Below are 18,884 nucleotides of genomic sequence, written 5' to 3'. Positions count from 1 at the left end.
CATCTCGTGTCCTCTCCCTCTATTTGGGAGAAACCTCTAACCACAAATCTCACCTCGTATTTCCCGATACTCCCATCCGCACCATGCTTAATCTTGTACAACCATTTAGAAGTCACAACACACTTTCCTTTTGGTCTCAAAGGCACTTCCCATACATCATTCTTCATGATAGATTCATATTCTTTGGCCATAACATCATTCCATACTTTTAAGTTTTTCTTTCACAACTTCTTCAGAAGTGTGTGGTTCAACCCATATAATGTTGCTCATTGCTACAACATATCCTTGATATCGGTATGTAATTTTGCTTTCCCTGAAGGTTCCTCTTGCAGTAGCATGTCTCTCAACATCCTAAAAAGTGTCACGAAGCCATAATGGTCTTTTTTGGCTGGGAGGACCACGTAGAGGGGGATCCAAGGGGTCCATGGGTTCCATAGAATCATCAAGAACATCACTTTATGGCTCAGGCATATAGTCTTCTTGTACATCCATGGCATCATCCCTTCTTTCAATAGTGGCAGGGGAAGGAGTGTCCCTTGCTTTTCCAAGGGTAGCATCTCTCTTTCCTGAAGCTTCCAACTTGTTCCTCTTGTCCTTCAACACATGAAAGTAAATGAGGCAACCAAAGATCCTCAAATGTCCAACATTGGGCTTCACACCAGTGAAAACTTCTTCGGGAGTCTTGTCACCCAAGGCTTGATGAGGAGTCCTATTTTGAACATAAACATAGTGTTAGTAGCTTCTCCCCATCGAAATTTTTGATCATGCAACATAGCTCGGGCTACTTCCATGATAGTCCCATTCTTTCTTTCAGCTACACCATTTTGTTGAGGGTTATAAGGTACGATGGTCTCCTTGGTTCTTGCTTTCTTGCAAAAGTCAATGAACTCATTTGAAATAAATTCTCTTCCATTATCAGACCTGAAGACTTTGATCTTCTTTCTTGTTTTATTTTCTATTAGTGCCTTGAAGTCCTTGAACATGTCAAATGCTTGGTCCTTGTGCTTCAAAAAGAAAATCCATGACTTGCGGGAGAAGTCATCCACAATGGTTATATAGTACAAGTAGCCACCAAGAGAAGTCATTGGTGTGGGTTCACATAGATCAGAATGTATGAGTTGAAGTATTCCATTTGTCCTAGTCGTGCTTGAAGGGAATGGTCCCTTTGCCTTCTTTCCACTTGCACATCCTAGACAAACTCTATCATGATTTACTCGAACCTTAGGCATTCTAGAAACCATCTTCCTCACCTTATGAAGTTTTCATAATGAAGGTGAGCAAATCTTCAGTGCCACAGTTCACATTGATAATTGCTGTCATGAACCAATGCTCAGATCGGTCATCCATTGACTTTATAAAGGCCTCCAATGCTAGATCCCAAAGTGAAGGCATCCCTCAAGCGAGATTCCATTTTCCAAGGAAGGACCTTTCCTCTTATGAAGAAAACTATGATTCCTTTGTTCTCCAAGGCAGATATAGACACAAGATTCGTTTTCAATCCCGATACATACAGAAGATCATGAAGATGTATCGTTTGACCATAATCCAAATGAAATGTAACAAAACCAAACCCCTTCACAGGATAAGTATAATTGTCCCCAAGAATGATCTTCAAATTTGTCTCCCTCTTAGCTAGGTATGAGAGGGCTTCACGATAACCAGTGAAATGCTTTGAAGCCCCACTATCTACCAACCAACTATCAAACAAATTGGGAGGAGAGGAACTAGAAAGAGTAGAAATAAGAAAGTATTCAGATTGAGTAGTAGCTATATTATTTTCATACCTTGAGTTCCTTAATCTCTTGGGAGGACATTGAACTAATTCATGAGTTGTACGAGCTTCTCTTCTTCTTCTATTGTTGAACCCATTGTTATTATAGCCACGATTTTTGTTGTTAGACCTGGGAGCATTACCATTGTCCTGACAATCTCGAGCATAATGACCATATTTATGGCAATTGTAGCATTGAATTTTGTCCCTTTTAAATCTTCAATTGGAGTCCTGGATGTTAGTGTAGACTTTCTTGAATTAGATTGTCCTCTTGCTTTTTCTTGTCTTGAGCAACAAATGTAGTGGGTTCTCCTTCTTCATGCTTTTGAATTCTCCCTCTTGAAATCATCCTAGTCTTTTGAGTGCACTTGCCCAACAACCCATCAAATGAAGGAAACCTGTCATTGTTGCTAATAGTTGTAACGATTGTCTCTCAAATCGGAGGAAGACCTCCAAGTGCAATTAGTACTAGCTCTCTATCAGATGTAATTCTCCAGCAGACACCAAATGATCCTTGAGTTAGGATATCCTCATGAAGCATGACTGCACAGTTCCCCCCTTGTTCATCTTAATGTCCTTGAGTTGATTCTTCAAAGATAGAATATGATTCAAGTTGTTAACTTTATACATCCCAACTAACTTATCATACATTTCCTTAGACTTCTTCAATTTCGCAACACAAGTGATCAAATGATCTCTCAAAGAATTAATAATGATTTTCTTAACTTTGACCTCACCTTGCTTGTACTTGGACTTGACAACAATAGAAGCATTTTTTGAAGGCTTAGGTGCCTATCCTTCACCATATTCCAAAACATCATCTCCTCCAAAGTCAAATCAACCCTAGCTCTCCAAATAACATAGTTAGATGAGTCATTTAGCTTTTATACAATTTTGAAGTATGAAGTAGACATCCTGACCTAGTCAAGTGATCTTCAGTAGCGGATAAGATATCTTCAAAGGGTGATTGGTCTTGTCTCCTTAGGCTCGTCTTCACCTCAACTCTGATACCAGGTTAATTTTCCAAAGTTTTATGCTGTAACAATCACTTGTAACAATTCTTCTTCCAATAGCAATAAATTATCCAATATGTTTTCCATCACCCAATCACAGTTAGCAATTGTAGATACAACATAAAACCATATGCATAATAGAAGACAACCAAGAATAATAAAGACACAGAGATTTTGTTCAAAGAATAGGGAAAAACCCCACAAGGGGGGGAAACCCTTTCCAAATTCTTCTTCTATTAGATTGTCATCAAATGTTCAACAAAGAGATACATAGTCCAAGTACATCAATAACAAGTCAAAGGTCAAATCCTTGACCAACCAAGTCAACCAACCAATATTCAATCAAATATGAGCATGAAAGTCAAATTTGGTCAAATAGCAATTTTGCAATTTCCAGTCAAAGTCAATAGTAGTTAATGCAATCCTAACCAGTTCTTGCTCAATGGTCAAATCTGCGCCCAAACAGTTCGGTTAACCAGTCAAAGAGTGGAACCTTCTTCCCTTAGTCAAATTAAGTCAAAACAATGTCAAACTCTCAGTTAAAGGAGAGAGAAAGTCTGCAGTCAAATCCTAACCAAACCTGTAGTCAAACTAGTCAATGCATTCCTAGAAATCCTCAGTCAAAGTCTCCTCAAACTCTACCTTCAAGACAGTTAGAGAATGCAGTAAAACCAAGTCAAATCCAAGTCAAAGCTAGTCAAAACAGTCCCAAAACATAAATTCAATGCTAGTTAATAGAAGTGTCTCTCTCTCCTTCGTACGTGTGAACTTGGACGTGCAATTTTCTGAGAAGATAGAACCAAATGAAGAAGGAATGGTGTGTGATGTGATGCCCCCAAGTGATGCCAAGTGATGTCTATTTATGTGTCTTTAGAGTTCGAATTTCTCTAGGCCGACTTGAATTTTTGAGTTGACTTTGGACCAACATTAAAAATACAATTTTCCCATGTGTAAATTGAATTCTTCCAAGGACTAGTGGGGTCTCCTTAAGGTGTGCAGGGCTTCTCCAAGGAGGAATTGCTCCCTTAGTTGCCAATCTTCAATGAATTTTTTTATAACTTGTTTAATTTCTTTAATTTTTTCACCTCTTTATGCCACTCACATAGGAAAATTGGGCTTTGAGGAGTTAGAAGTCATTTTTTGACCCTCGAAGTGGACATTAGAAGAATGTTGGGGTGGAGAGCATGATTTTTAAGTAATTATATGCCCCCAACATTTTCTAGACTCAATGTTGGGGTGGAGAGCATGATTTTTAAGTAATTATATGCCTCCAACATTTTCTCGGCTCACTTATTTACAATTTTTTGAATAATTTAATTAAAAATCCCATCCAGCAGGAATTTCTAATAAATTAAAAAATCTTATCAAAACCTAATCAAATTTCGTGACACTTTAGATATGTCCTAGTCTGCTAATATACATCGATTCTAGGCACTAGGACAGATCTAGGGCTCCTTCATCGCCGTCACTCCAGCTTTGGAGGTAGGTGAGTGAAAAAGCTCAGATAATTATTCATCGCTGAAAAGCAAGAATAATTAGCTAAGTGAAAAAAAACACTCTAGAGTGTACTCACTCTATGATTGAGTCTTAAGTCGCTTGAGCCTTTTACAAAAGGTCATCATACTAGCAACATTTAATACAATTCCCTGTAGGGTTTCGAAATTTGAGAGAGAATAAAGCAGAGAGGAGATAGAAAAGGTCAATAGGTGCCTGTTGACTTATGGTCTTCTAAACAAATGACGTTTTGACTTTTGGTCTTCTAAAAAAAATGATGAGTGCCCTGTTCATTGGGCCATGGAGTGTTCAAGTTTTGCTTGGTGCAACCCAACAGATAACACTACCCAATTTTAACACTCCTGCTTAGCAAGGGAGACACTTCCATTCCTTGGAAGTCTCTCTGTTTCCCACATTGGAACACAATCCTCTTCGATGACTGCTCGCCAATATTCATCATAAGCATCATCTTTCATCAAAGAAGCAAAACTTGCTATAAGAACAAAAGCCTTGTTGGAAGTTTCCTTGCTTCTAGAAGCCTCTTACTTCTTTTCCTGATAGGCCTTTAGGCCATTCCATGGCTCCTTTTTGTTAGCTATGGAAGTATCCTTTCTCCTCTTTGACGATGCACCCTTCTAGGGTTGTTGATTCTCCCTTTGAATTGGTGATCTCCCTCTTGAACTTGACTACCTTTGAGTCTTTGAAACCTTCTTCTTTCCTTGGTCAATATGCTTGCCTTTGAGCCTGTACAAATATTTCTCTCTGACTATCCATTGGGCTTGAGCATCACTTTTCCATCTTGGAATAGAACATCAAACCTCTTTGCCTCAATTACTGAGATTGAAACTTGAAAGAATGCTGCATTTAAGCTCCGGTACCCAAAGAACATCCTGGACTCAGAACAATCCACTTAACACCATCTTGAATGGTACAGTCCTAGTTCCTCTAACTGCATGTTGACTCTTATCACCAATCTTCACATGTAGAATACAGTCCGACTCGGCCAAGCTTTGAGACACTTCTCATGTTCCTGTCATATGCTTTGAGGCCTTGTTGTCTAGGAACCAAGAACCCTCACGAATGGTGCTCTCGGAGAAATAAGATAGGAGAAAATTCCCCGTCAAATCTCCTAATGAAATCATCCTCGTCGATTGTAGCTGGAGTAGCCATCTCAAGCTTCCTCTCTTTCCCTCCTTATGCGAACACCTGCTCGGATAATGACCAAACTCATCCCATGCAAAGCATTGCACTTTGCTCAAGTTCTTCTTCTTGTTTCCATTGTTGAACTTTCCTTTGCCCTTTTTTAGCTTACTAGTGAGGGCAACGTTCTCCTCATTAGGGCTCTTCTATTGAAGATCCAATTTGTAAGTTTCTCTCGTTATACTTCTCCTTTGATGAATGGCTTCCACTGCTCTGAGAAGCCCTTTAGTGTAGTCCTCACCAATTCTGATTCTTCCATTGTCTCCTTCACAGCTGCAAGTTCATCATGAACTTGTGGAATCCTTGTAAGATAGGAAGTCACATTCTCTGAACCTGTCATCTTGATGTCCTTGAGCTTCTCTCTTAATACCATCTTCCAGTTTTCGTTCTTGTTCTGAAACAATGCTTTCAGAGCTTCCCACATGTCCCATGCAATGTCTTTTCTGGTAAGATGAGGTATCAAATGATCCTTGACTCCATCAAGGATGATCAACTTGACCTTTGCATCTACTTTGTTATACAAGGCCAAATCTACCACATCATTTGGTGCCTTGATTTCGGTGTTGGCATAATGCCACAGATCTTTCACCAACAACAGTAGCTTGATTCTTTCCTTCCATGAACTAGAGTTAGATATCCTTTCCAACTGGTCCTCAAACCAGAAGCTAGAAACCATTTTCTCTGTTGGATTCTTACCCATAAATCCAAGAGACCAGCTGTCCCTCCAACAACAAGACAACTCAACTCCTTGTTAAATCTGTCACCTGCACACAATTCAGAGGCAATTGCTCTTCAATGTAGCTCTGATGCCATGTTAGAATTTCATGCACCCTAGGTCTGGTCTATGTTTTGGCAGTTTCACAAAATTGGGTTGCTGCTTTCTCCTCGAGGCATTCTTCCTCTTAAATTTAGTCTTTCTAGCTTTCATTTTATTTTATTTTCTCTATTTTATTTATTATTTATTATTTTATTTTCTTCTGTTTCCATTCCTTCCTTTATTTTACCCTTGGCTGATATTCCTATTAATTTTATTTTGTATTAATAAATTTTATTTATAGAATTATCGCTATTAATGTTTACTTATAACAATTTTATTATTTTTTTGTTTTCCGTTGATTTGACTTGATTATTATATATTTAATAATTATTTATTTAACCCTTAATTTATTTTTTTGCTTAGTTTTTACTTTTATTATACATTTAATCCTAGTTTGTTACCATCTATTAAATGACTATATAAAGAAATTTTATGTTTTTAGAATTTATATGTATTTTATTTATAATAAAAATACTAATATCCATCTATTACATATTATGTCCTAGTTTTATATGATTTTTTTTTTTTGGTTCAGCTGTTGAGACATGTCCTGGGGGATTGAACCTTCGATCACTTGGATACACAAGTGCTTGCCAACATGCTTTTTTCCAATTGTGCTACCACCGGCAGACTAGCTTTATATGATTTTGATTATATTAATATAATTCTCTTATTACAACTTTTTATTATTTTTATTCATTGATGAATTTTGACCTTTATCTTTTTTGACTTTTTCCTTTAATTCTTTGACTTGGTTTATATTGATTTATCGACTTTTTATTTAATATCTTTTTAATATATTATATATTTATGCCTAATTTTATTATAAATAATTATATATTTAGTTAATCCTAGTTTTATTTGATGTGTATTTTTATTATTGTATTAGTATTCCCTTATTATAACTATTTATACTTATTTATATTATTTATTGAATTATGAGCATTTATTATTTTTTCTAATGGTTAGTTTTTGACTTTTGACCTATCTTTAAGTTCTTAGACTCCTCCCCTAAGTTGCAGGAAACGTGGCCCTAGGGGTCGTTTCCTCCCGGGAAACGAAACGAAACCCGGAAACGCGTACCGTACGGCCTGGAAACGCGTTTCCGGCCGTACTGCCACGTTTCCCGAAACGGAAACGTGGCAGTACGGCCGGAAACGCGTTTCCAGGCCGTACGAGCCACGTTTCCCCAAATTTATGTGTTGTTTTTAAATTTTTTTTTTTTAATTTGTTTTTAAATTTTTTTTAGGTTTCCGGGATGTTCTAGAAACCTATTCTAAAGTTATAAAAGAGCAGTTTGTCTCATTCTCTCATCACACTATTCAGCAAGTTGTTTCTCTTGGAGACTGGCAGTTGTTTCAGCTAGGGTGTTTTGAGCAGTGAGCAAAGTAGATTTCAGCAGCAGGAGAAAGAGATTTCAGCAGCAAGAGAAAGAGATTTCAGCAGGAGATTTCAGTAGCAGCAGATTTGGCTCAGCTACAACCATATTTCTCTTCTCTTTTCTGGCATTTCAGGGTAGTCTCAGCCACAGATAATTAATTTGGGTAAGCCACATTCATTTTTTTAGTTTTTTCTTACTATTTCTTCAATTTTTCTAGGGTTTAGGCAGCGAAAAATATGAAAAACGTTTTTTATTGATAGATTTGTTTTTTAAATTTATTTTTGCAGCAGATTTGGTTCAGCTACAGCCATATTTCTCCTCTTTTCTGGCATTTTAGGGTAGATTCAGCCACATAAAATTAATTTGGGTAAGCCACATTCATTTCTTAGTTTTTGTCTTACTATTTCTTTAATTTTTCTAGGGTTTATACAGCCAAAAATATGAAAAACGTTTTTATTATTTACAGATTTGTTTTTTTAATTTTTTTTTGCAGCAATGGCTTCCAGCCAAAGTGCAGCTGCAAGTGCAATCCCTAGGGCCAACCCAAGGGCTGAATATTATCCTCTTTGGAGGCATGTGACGAAGCTTCAAAGATGTGGAGGTGGTGGCTCATGGGAATGGTGATGCAATCTTTGCAATAATACGTACAAGGGCTCCTACCCAAGAGTGAAGGCGCATCTATTGCATGGAGGAGGACAGGGGATTTCAGGTTGCACAAAAACATTAGATCCGTTGGCAAGGAGGGCATATCAAAGAGAGCAAGATGAGGCGGATGGTACTAAGAGAAGGCATGATGAGCTTACTCAAGCTCCATCTAACATTGAGCCAAGGATTGTAGTTGAAGCAAGAAAGAGGAGAGCTGGTCACACTCAACAACATGAACAACCAGCACCCAAAAATACCAGAGGCCCAGGGGCATCCCCTTCAGTTCAGGATAGCAGAATTGCTAGATTGGTGAATGTGCAAGCAAGAGAAGAAACTGATTCCAGAGTGGCTAGGTGCATTTATGCATGTGGTATCCCATTCAATGTTGTTCGCTCTCCTTATTGGCAAGATATGATAAGGGCAGTTAACAAAGCTCCTCAAGGGTACAAGGGGCCCAACTATGAGAAAGTTAGAACCCAGCTTCTCAAAAATGAGAAGGACCTTGTGGAGGACATTTTAGCTCCAATTCGTTCTTCCTGGAGTAGCTTTGGGGTTACCATAGTCTCAGATGGTTGGACAGATATGAGGCGCAGATCATTGATAAATATCATTGCCACTTCCCCCAAAGGAGCAATGTTTATCAAGGCAGAAGACTGCTTAGGAGAGGTGAAAGATGCACAATACATTGCTGATGTTATTATAAAAGCTATTGAACAAATAGGGCCTAACAAGGTGGTGCAAGTTATCACGGATAATGCACCGGTTTGCAAAGCTGCAGGTTTAATTATTGAGGGGAGGTATGACCACATCTTTTGGACACCATGCATTGTCCATAATTTGAATCTGATCTTAGAGGAGATCGACAACAAAGTTTCCTGGATAAAGGAACTCATAGGGGAAGCAAGGGAGATTATCAAATTCTTCACCAACCACCACCAGTCTCAGGCCATATTTCAAGAGTACTCCAAATTGGAGTTGTTAAAAGATGCTGAGACAAGATATGCCTCAAACTTCGTGATGTTGCGCCGCCTTGTTGAGGTTAAGCATGCATTAGTTTCTATGGTGGTGAGTCAACTTTGGATTGAGTGGAGACAAGCAGATTCAGAGCGGGGATCTATGGTGTGTAGATTGTGCCTTGATGAGGATTGGTGGAGCAAGGTAGATTTCTTGCTAAAGTTCACAACCCCTGCATTTGAGCTTCTCCGGAGTGCTGACACTGACCAACCTTTCTTGGGAGAGGTATATGATGGCATGGATTCCATGGTTGAGAAAACTATGGAAATCATTTCGCAGGAGTCTCCACAACTTTTGTTTGTTGATGATCATTTTGCTGGTTTGATCAAGAAAATCATTGTTGATAGGTGGAACAATTTCAATACACCATTGCACACTTTAGCACATGCTTTGAACCCCAAATTTTATGATGAGGAGCTTATTGCTAAAAGCAATGGGAAGAGGAAGGCACCCCATAAGGATAGAGAGGTGGCTACTGGGGTGAAAAATGCCCTTATGAGAATGTTTCCTTCTCATCTACATAGGGAGGTAAAGGAGGAATTTGCCAGTTTTGCTGCAGGAATAGATGATTATGCAGATATATCAGCTTTGGAGGAGAGAAGCACCATGAATCCAGTTAGGTGGTGGATTTGTCATGGAGCAAATGGTGTACATTTGCAAAACCTTGCCATTCATATTCTTTCACAAGTGGCAAGCTCTTCATCAGCAGAAAGGAATTGGAGCACTTATGGTTTTATTCATTCTGTGAAGCGCAATAGGTTGGGCTCACAGAAAGCAGAGGATCTTGTTTATGTGCACTCCAACCTTCGCCTTGCATCTCGTAGGGGTCCAAAATACAACAGTGGTCCTTCTAAAGAATGGGATGTGGATGCAGAAAATCCTGATTTGGATCTCTCTCTTGCTGCCCTGAATATTGAGGCCGAATCTGATAGTGGAATTGGTGCATCATCTTCTTCAGCACTACCATTCACTGTTGAGCATTGTGCTGCTTCTATTTTTGATGAGGATTGTTATGATGAGGATTAGTCTTTTGTGACTTGTCTCTATAGTTCTTGCAGCCTTATAGTCTTTATTGTACTTGCAGCCTCATATACTATATAAATAAAGGCTGATTTTGGATTTTCCTATATTTTTATTTTCATTATGTGATCATTCATGACTCATGAGTAAATGTGATGTAAATTTAATCTTAATGTTTAAATGTAATAAATTATAATCATATAATGTAAATGTATCATTCATGCTTTATGATTGCACATATGTATAATAATAATTTTAAAATATTTTTAATATATATTTATATATATATATATATATTCGCGTTTCCTCGTTTCCAAAATTTGGGGAGGTCGCGTTTCGTTTCGCTTCCCGTTTCGGAAACTCGTTTCCGTTTCCCCGTTTCGTGCAACTTAGCTCCTCCCTCTTTCTAAAGCCTGTTGGATCAGATTTTCTCTTCATCTAATAATGATGAATCACATTGGTTGGTTTGAAACACGTTGACAATCTACTCTTCTATGTGATGGATCTGGCTTAAATAATTCTACTCGCAAAAGCCTCCTTTTAGAAATACATAAACACACTGAAATGCTTAACTTTAAAAACAACTTTTGCATAATACACAATATTTATTGTCCAAAACTAATTTCTTATTAGTCCCTTGGGGCTCCCATACAAGGGATAATGGCCCTTTACAATCCTTGGAAAATGGCCAGAAAACAATGTCAAACCCTTTGACCAATCTCTCGGGCTAAGGCCAAGTTCCTTAGTCTCACATCGTCCAATTATCACTGTTACATGTGTCTTTTTTCTCCAACATCCATTGAAACTCTTGCTGTGGTTACCTACTCCTTTCACAACCCTTCCAAACACCATAGTCTTCTCGTAACTGTGCCCTCACCTGCTTCTTTAGTTCTTTGGTTTTTCTTAATAGCTTGGCCTGATCCTTTAGCCCTCTATCCCCTTGCCATAGCAATATTTAGGCCCCCAACCTCTTTGCTTTCCCATGCGGCTTACTCCTAGGCCTCAGTTTTCTGCGGCCAACCCTTTTCTCCTTGCTATGCCCTTTAAGCATTCAAAACAGGATGCGAGCTTCTCTTGTTGTCTGCGACCAACTCTTCTTGGCTGTGGCCTTCTCTTCCTGCCTATGACTAGCCTCTCCTCTTGGCTATAGCCTCCACAAATCAACCTCTTTGAGGTCCAGACTCAATTATTTGAGTTCGACCTCCTTTTCCTAGCTTGTTGGCCCTTCCATAGGGCACGACCTTCCCTTTCAGCCTCTGGTTAAATTTCTTAATACTAGCCCAAAGTTATTTTCTCATGACAATTATTTATTCCCAATAGTTTATTTAATTAACAAAATAAATCGTAAATTACCGAAAAATAAAATCATTGGTATTTTAACATTTAGAAATATATGCAATAAATCGGAGGGATCAATCACAATGCACACATTGCAATAGAAATAATTCACCCACAAAAATTCTCCGACATTTATTAATCAGGAAATTAGTGTTTCAACCCAAAGAGAATTTACAAAGAAAAATATAGTGACTGGAACCTGCAACTTGGCCCCATTGGAATAGTTTGACCCAAGGAAAATCGGCCAACTAGAAATCAACCTATGAAGAAATTCGACCCACCTCTCACCAAAAAAATCGGCCTTTGCTCCTACCTCTCACTTGGCTTCTACGCACTCACAATTTGGCCCTGGCAAGTCGGCCTCTCCAGCAACTGCGCCTCCTTCTCACTTCAGCAATTTGGCCTCTTAGAAACACCCTGAAATTATCCTTGTATTCTTCTTCCTTCTTCTTAGTGAAATTAAGCCTCACACTCTAGAGAATTCACTTTCTCGTTCTTGAGAAAATCGCTTTCCCAAAAAGGCTGTAGTTACCTCTCTCTCGTGTTCTTGTGTCTTCACCTCTTCGCTAGGCTTATTTTATAATCTTCATGAAGCCCACATCCTTAACCCTAATCTCTCTTCTAGAAGATCTTGGAGATGAATGGTTGAGATTATTTCTAAGTCACTTAAATAATTAAATTATTTATCTTTAGAAAATGACTTAAGAGTCCACAATAATTAATTGACTTTAATTATTGTACTCTTCCTAAGTTAGACTTAGGAAAGAAGACAAATCGCTTACTCGACCACGCAAACACCTAAAGAAGCAATAAATCGTCTTCCACATGCTAAGACACCAAGGTTATGCAGAGGACCTTCAGAAGCTACCACGAGCTTCAACACCTCACCTGCAAGCAACAAACACAAAAGACAAAATGTAGGCCTTTTTCAGCATAGAAAAGATGCCCTCCAAAACTCTTTACTGCCCTAGTCGCAGGTCTGCGGTTTCCTTAATCAATTTCAGAGCTCAATCAAGAAGAAATCCATTACTCGAATTCTGTTGAATTCTGGACATTGTATTCGGTTGTCGTTGAATCTGTGAATTAGTGAATTTTGGCACTGTGATTGAATGAGATATTGTTTCATGTGCTGAAAGAATAGTACGAATCTGTTATTGTTTGAACTACATAACAGTGATGCTGGTTTACTATATTATATACCATTAAATGTACAACACCATTGATTGGAACTACACTGTTGCTCTTGTACTGTGCTACTGAATAAGATATCTATTTCCATTGTTGAATGAAAAGGAAAGATTTGGGATAAAAGTTTAAAACCCTAGTTGCCTAAGAATAACCTGGGGTACCCTTGCTCCTTACATTAATAAAATTCTCTTATCTTATCACATTCTAAAAGTTTATCCAGATTCTCAAGTTTACATTGCACATTTCCTTTGGTGAACTTTCCAAAGGGTTGACACATATCAAAACTTCACCTTGTGATATAATGCAGCAACCATGTGAAATTTTCACTTCCAAGTTTGTCAACAATAGAGCCGATGTAGATTGGCTTGAAGAGATTTATGCATGAATGCCCTGTCAAAATTAAGTATTGGAAGAAGCAAATATTCACACGTATGTAGAAAGAATGCATATGTATGATACTTGATACGTACAGTTGCATCCCTTGGATGTCCATATATAATAAATTTCATTGCTATGTTTGCAATCATTAGGCTTCTAAACGTATAAACCTGTAATAGTTGGAATTGTTCGACAATAACAGAACTCTAATATTTTTAGACGAGGAATGTAAATTGCGAGCAGAATTTGTCCTGATTTATGTTGGTGATTTGTATCTTGTCATGCTTGTTGATTTGTTGATATTAAGCTGTACTTTAAAGCTATGTTAGAAGCAATATGTTTATTTGCTTCATCAAACAAGTGCATCATAGAATGGAGAGTTACTGCACACATATAAGAAGCTTTTTAAAAAGCAACGTGTATTTGCTTTATTTTTGCAAGATTCTGTTATAGTTGTGGTGCTTCTGTCACACAAATAAAATTCACTCATCTTTGTTCCTGTACGAAATTCCTTATTGCAGGTACAAGAAAACAGTTTACGAGCTAGCATCACAGCGTGCTAAGGATACAGACAATATTGTTGAGGTATGTTCTAAATTTATGCTTTATCCTGATTGCAAAAGTGGGTTCCTTTTGCATTTATTTCTATAGTGTATTTATTTGAATCTACTAGCTTTTTCTTTTCTCACGAGGAACTAGATGAAAGGGAGTGGGTTCCTTTTGCATTTCTTTCCATAGTGTATTTATTTGAATCTACAAGCTTTTTCTTTTCTAATGAGGAACTAGTTAAAAGGGAGATAATTTGAATGGATATGAGATATTGTTAATTTCCTAAATTTTAAATTTACTTATTTTTGGGTCAATGGGTAGCATGCAACTTAGGAAGCTGTGCCCCTCTTGCCACTGTGGTCAGCCTTCATAATTTTTGGTAGTGATTTCTTTGATGCATTCATAGTTTGCTATATTTCCATTTAGAAAAACATTGATTGAAGTTCGGACATTTATTACATCATTTGCATATGGTACATAGACTTATAAGTTAACTCTAGCCTACAAGATAGGTTCCATCTTATTCACCCCCATATATGCCCCTTGCAAATTGGAGGGGTAAGAGCCAACCAATTTTCATCAGGTTTGTGTTCAGAGTCATCTTTTAGAGCCAACGTCCACGTTGGTCAGAGATGGTTCTCATGGAGATTAGATACAACATCAGTGATTTGAGCCCATTTAAGAGTAAGAGATATTCCACAGGCATCTTCATTAGTTCTAAGGAGATTACGATTTTTAGTAGTTGGAGTTTGGAGGCTTTCCTGTCGAAGGTGATTGCATATTTGGGGTCTTTGTGAGTTCACGGTTATGATAAGCTATCTCCAACAAACATGAGAGACATTGCCATTTTTAGCAGTTAGGGTTTTGGGGTTTGCGTGGTGCTTTTGAGCACATATTCGGGTTCTTGGAAGAAAATTGATTCCAATGAGCGTGCTTTCATTGACATTCAAGAACCTTATATTTTTAGCATTGCCTACTTTTATGATTAGGAACATGTGTTTCCTCTTGAGAGGTCATTGGTTCGAAGCCAGATGGAGGTAGAGTATATAGTATATACACCTCCGTAGACTTATAATAGTTAAGTCACTGTGCATAGGGTTTTCCCTTATCCCACAAGCAAGGGGGCATCATACACCAATTTAGTACTGGTTTGGAAGTGACCTTAAAACTAGATTATTATTATTATTATTATTATGATATAGAAAGGTTCCTCTAGCAGTGCCAAGCATTTTTCATCTTTTCATATTTTTTAGGGGTACTGCTATTTTTGGCATGCCTATTTATTGCTGATGGTCACCATGTAGGGCAACAATTGTTGAGAAATCAATATGGCAACTAATAAGGGTGATTTCTCTTAATTTGATAGTTGCTTGTGATGTTCTTTTACTTATTTGATTAGATTCTTCTTCTGCTTGTTATTATTATGTTCTTTATCATCAAACAACTACCAAAAACATGAAGATCATCAAAGACAAATGGTCACAAGATGTAGGCTACAAGCTAGGGCCAAAACCTCTCCTAGAGAGGAAAACCCAAAAGAATCTCCTCTTCGTATAGACGCCATTCAAATGAGAATTCCAAGACCCTCCAAGCACCAAGTTAACCTTCCAAGCACCAAGTTAACCTTCCAACAAAGTCCTTGCAATAAGTCAAATCCTCCCAAAGTCAATGAAGGTCAACGTCTTTCAAATCAGCTCTAGATCAACTCTAGATCCTGCAATTTCAGAGGTTTAGACCTGCAACTTCTTCAGAACTTCAAACCTGTAACTTTTGGCTTCTTGCAGCAGAATAGTAACCCTAATTTCTTTGCACGTGTGAACAAAAATGACCAAAAATTCGTCTTCTTCTTTGCTAGTATTTGCTTCTTGTTTCCTTGCCTTGTTTCTTGATTTCGCTCTCCCTTCTTCTTGAGATCAAACTTATGTGTCTCTATCTCCAAATGAAGTCGAAGACCTTCTATTTATATGCTTCTAGTGGGGTCGTATTACTCCTCACTGGGCTGACTTCTCTTGGACAGGCCGACTTGGTCTTGGAGGGTTACTTTGACACTTTAGACACAAAAATACATTTTCTTTCTTGTTACGAGTTGGCCAATAGGGTTTTACAAATATGAAAATGACTTCTTTGACTCACGATATTAATTCTTTTGACTTGAAAAACCCTAGAAGCATGAAGAACATGCTTGACCTAGAAAGTGTTGAGAAATCTAGGGGCAACAATATAGGATGATTTCTCATACTTGATAACTGTCTGTGGATTATACTCATCTTGATTAACTTCTTTTATTTGATTCTTATTGGTGTTTTCTTCATCAAACAACTACCAAATCATAAAGAACAAAAAGACAAAGGACACAAGATATAGGCGATCAACTAGGGCCAAAACCTCTCCAATTTGAGAGGAAAACCCACAAGAATTCTTCTTCTTATAGAATTTTCAATTGACGAATTCCAAGACCTAGACCCTTGACCAAGAACTCCTCCAAGACCAAGTCAACCTTGCTTCTTTTGCCAAGTCTAATTAGCTGCTTCTTCCTTGTCCTCTAATTTAGTCTTCCAATACCTTGACTGCAACTTCGACCTGCCTTCCTTCTATTTTGGCCTGCCTGCAATTTTTAGCCCTTGCTTCAGAAACCCTAGCTGCACGTGTGAGATGATAAAGTCAGATTTCAGTGCTTTCTCTCCTTCGCTTGTCTTGGACTATTCTTCTAGTGAATTCAGCTAGCAAAATGATCCTTCCTTATGCTATAATTTGGCTCCTTCAAGATCTGTAATTCCTCACTGTAGAAACCCTATTTTTTGTTTTGTTTTGTTTTGTTTTTAGACTAACCTAAGTACCCACGGGGGATTTGAACCGGTGACCTATCGCAAGGAGTGCCTTAACAGCACACCCATTCACCGTCAATCCAAAGCCCCGTGGGCTGCAGAAACCCTAGTTGCAGTCACATGTGTGAGGTAATTAGCCCAGAAACAATCCCTAAAGGATTCACTTTTCTCCTTCTTCCCTTCTTTGTACAAGAGAGTTCTTTTCTTTCCTTTTTCGCACTTCTTTTCCTTGACATGGATGCTTGATTGATACCTTCTTAAGTGAGCCCGAGTCCTCCTTTATATAGGTTTCACACTCATGCAATTAGGCCGACTTGACATAGATCCTAGGCTTACATGTCATATTGTGTAGGCTGACTGCTCCTTTTGAAAGCCGACTTGCTTGAAGCAATTAGACAAGGTCTTGGGGGTCTTTTGAGGTTGTTCGACCTATCTTTCTGCCCTAGTTCACTGATATGAAACTCTCAGGCATTGAACTAAACACCCTTCTCTTAGATGAGTTGAACACACAAGTTGTCTAGTGCATAATGAGCCAAGTCTGTGCCCTTTTCCCTCCTTAGAAGTTGACCTGGGCCCACCATTTAAATGAATGGCTGAGATTAGATCTCAGTAGATGGCTGAAATTGTTTCACTTTTTGACTATAGTAAAATTAAATTTTTCCTAAGTCATAATAATGAGAAAAAGTAAAATTGCACCTTTGGCCCACCTGTGGGTCCCTCTGCCAAATTTAGTGCACCTCTAAATTTAGCTGAAGCCTTCCTCCTCTAACTCCATTTAACACTCACTCTTAAAGAGGAAGGTGTTCAGTTCTACACCCAGTTTATCTCTGAAGTAAATGAATCTGCCCCTTGCCAATGTCTTGGTTAGAATATCAACCGCCTTCTCTTCTGTAGGTATGTACTGGAGTCTAACTTTACCCCTTTGAACACAATCTCTGATATGGTGGTATTGTATATCGATGTGCTTGGAGGGGTCATGAAACAGAGGATTTTCAGAGAGCTTGATGAGACTTTGATTATCACAGTGGATGACTGTGGGCTCCAACTTCTAACTAAACAAACCAACAAGTAGCTTACTCAACAGTATGGCCTCACAAGCTGCTACGCTGGTAGCCATGTACTCTGCCTCAGCTAGGGTCAGTGCCACTGATCTCTGCTTCCTGCTGAACCAAGAAACAACTGCTAATCCAACCCTAAAGGTACAACCTAAGTGCTCTTCCTGTCTGTCGACCCCCCTTCCCAATCTGCATCTATGAAGCCCTGAATCCTGTACTATTTTTAAGGGATTGATTGGGCTAAGTGATGAAATAGCCTATCAATCCCCATAGGCTACAATCCTCAATAAAGGGGAAAACCCCAAATTTTCTAATTCTGGGCGAGTTTTAGGTTGGTTGGGCAAAGAAATCCAAAACTGCGGTTTGAAGTAAAATTTACTCAATCATTTAAGGAGGAGAGACCCCTATAGGAATCTGTAAATAAGGGATGACTGAATTCATTTTGAATCATCATTGAGTTGGATCGTTTTTCTCTGTTTTTCTTTGAGCCTGAAGCTCTGAAGTTTTTAAGACCCCTTTTTCCCTATCAATTTCAGTGGTGAAAGATTCCACCATAGTTGATAAAAATTCTCTTTTATATTTTGTTTTTCTTTTATCTTGTTCTGGCTACAGGAATTTAATTGTTTGAAGGGCAACGAATTACCTTTGAGAAAAATTTGTGACCAAGCATTATCTAACCCCACTGAAATTGGATGAATTCTTCCTGAGGCTAAGACGACTGAGTTTTAATCATTACAAGAAACAACACGTCAAGAAAATTCATCATTCAAGGGGCAACAGGATATCTTGAAGCAGAACCAGGAAGCAATGATTGAATTCTTCTAAGGTTCTGAAGCAATCCACATTTCCCTGAGGATGGTAAAGCAAAGTATCGAGGAAAAATTGTGAAGTTTCTTGGGGCAGCGAAATATTCTTAGGTGATAGTCTGGTACAGGATCTTCTGGAAACAACGAAAACTTCTCTTCCCTTTTTTTTGAGACAGGAATTCTTTTAATAAGGAGTGAAAGGTTCCACTAGATCAATCTCTCTGTTTTGAACACAAGATTGTAATTTGGGTAGCAAGTTTCTTCTTGTAGATATTTGGACTTCTGGGAGTTTTCTAAAGGATAGCGAATATCTTTGGAGGAGTAGCGAAGAACTTTTGAAGGTAGTGAAGGCCATCACTTCCTATTGGGCATAGGGACGTACATGGAAAA

The 18,884-nt window shown here is 38.3% G+C and overlaps 1 protein-coding gene across 2 annotated transcripts in view; it reads left to right on the top strand.

Annotated features, from left to right (window-relative positions):
- Positions 1-18,884, top strand: part of LOC149212293 (pre-mRNA-splicing factor ATP-dependent RNA helicase DEAH1-like) — a 445,368-nt gene that overhangs the window by 113,803 nt on the left and 312,681 nt on the right. For both annotated transcript variants that reach the window (XM_089391813.1, XM_089391812.1), the window contains one exon: positions 13,781-13,844. In XM_089391813.1, the coding sequence (XP_089247939.1) occupies positions 13,781-13,844 (64 nt within the window). The remainder of the gene's footprint in view (positions 1-13,780; positions 13,845-18,884) is intronic.

The sequence above is a fragment of the Pinus tabuliformis genome, chromosome 1_1, assembly GCF_031772625.1.
Source record: "Pinus tabuliformis cultivar Carrire ecotype Pingquan chromosome 1_1, CPIR1, whole genome shotgun sequence".
NCBI lineage: Eukaryota > Viridiplantae > Streptophyta > Pinopsida > Pinales > Pinaceae > Pinus > Pinus tabuliformis.
The sequence above is the reverse complement of the archived record's forward strand: the minus strand, read 5'-3'. Positions and strand labels throughout refer to the sequence as shown.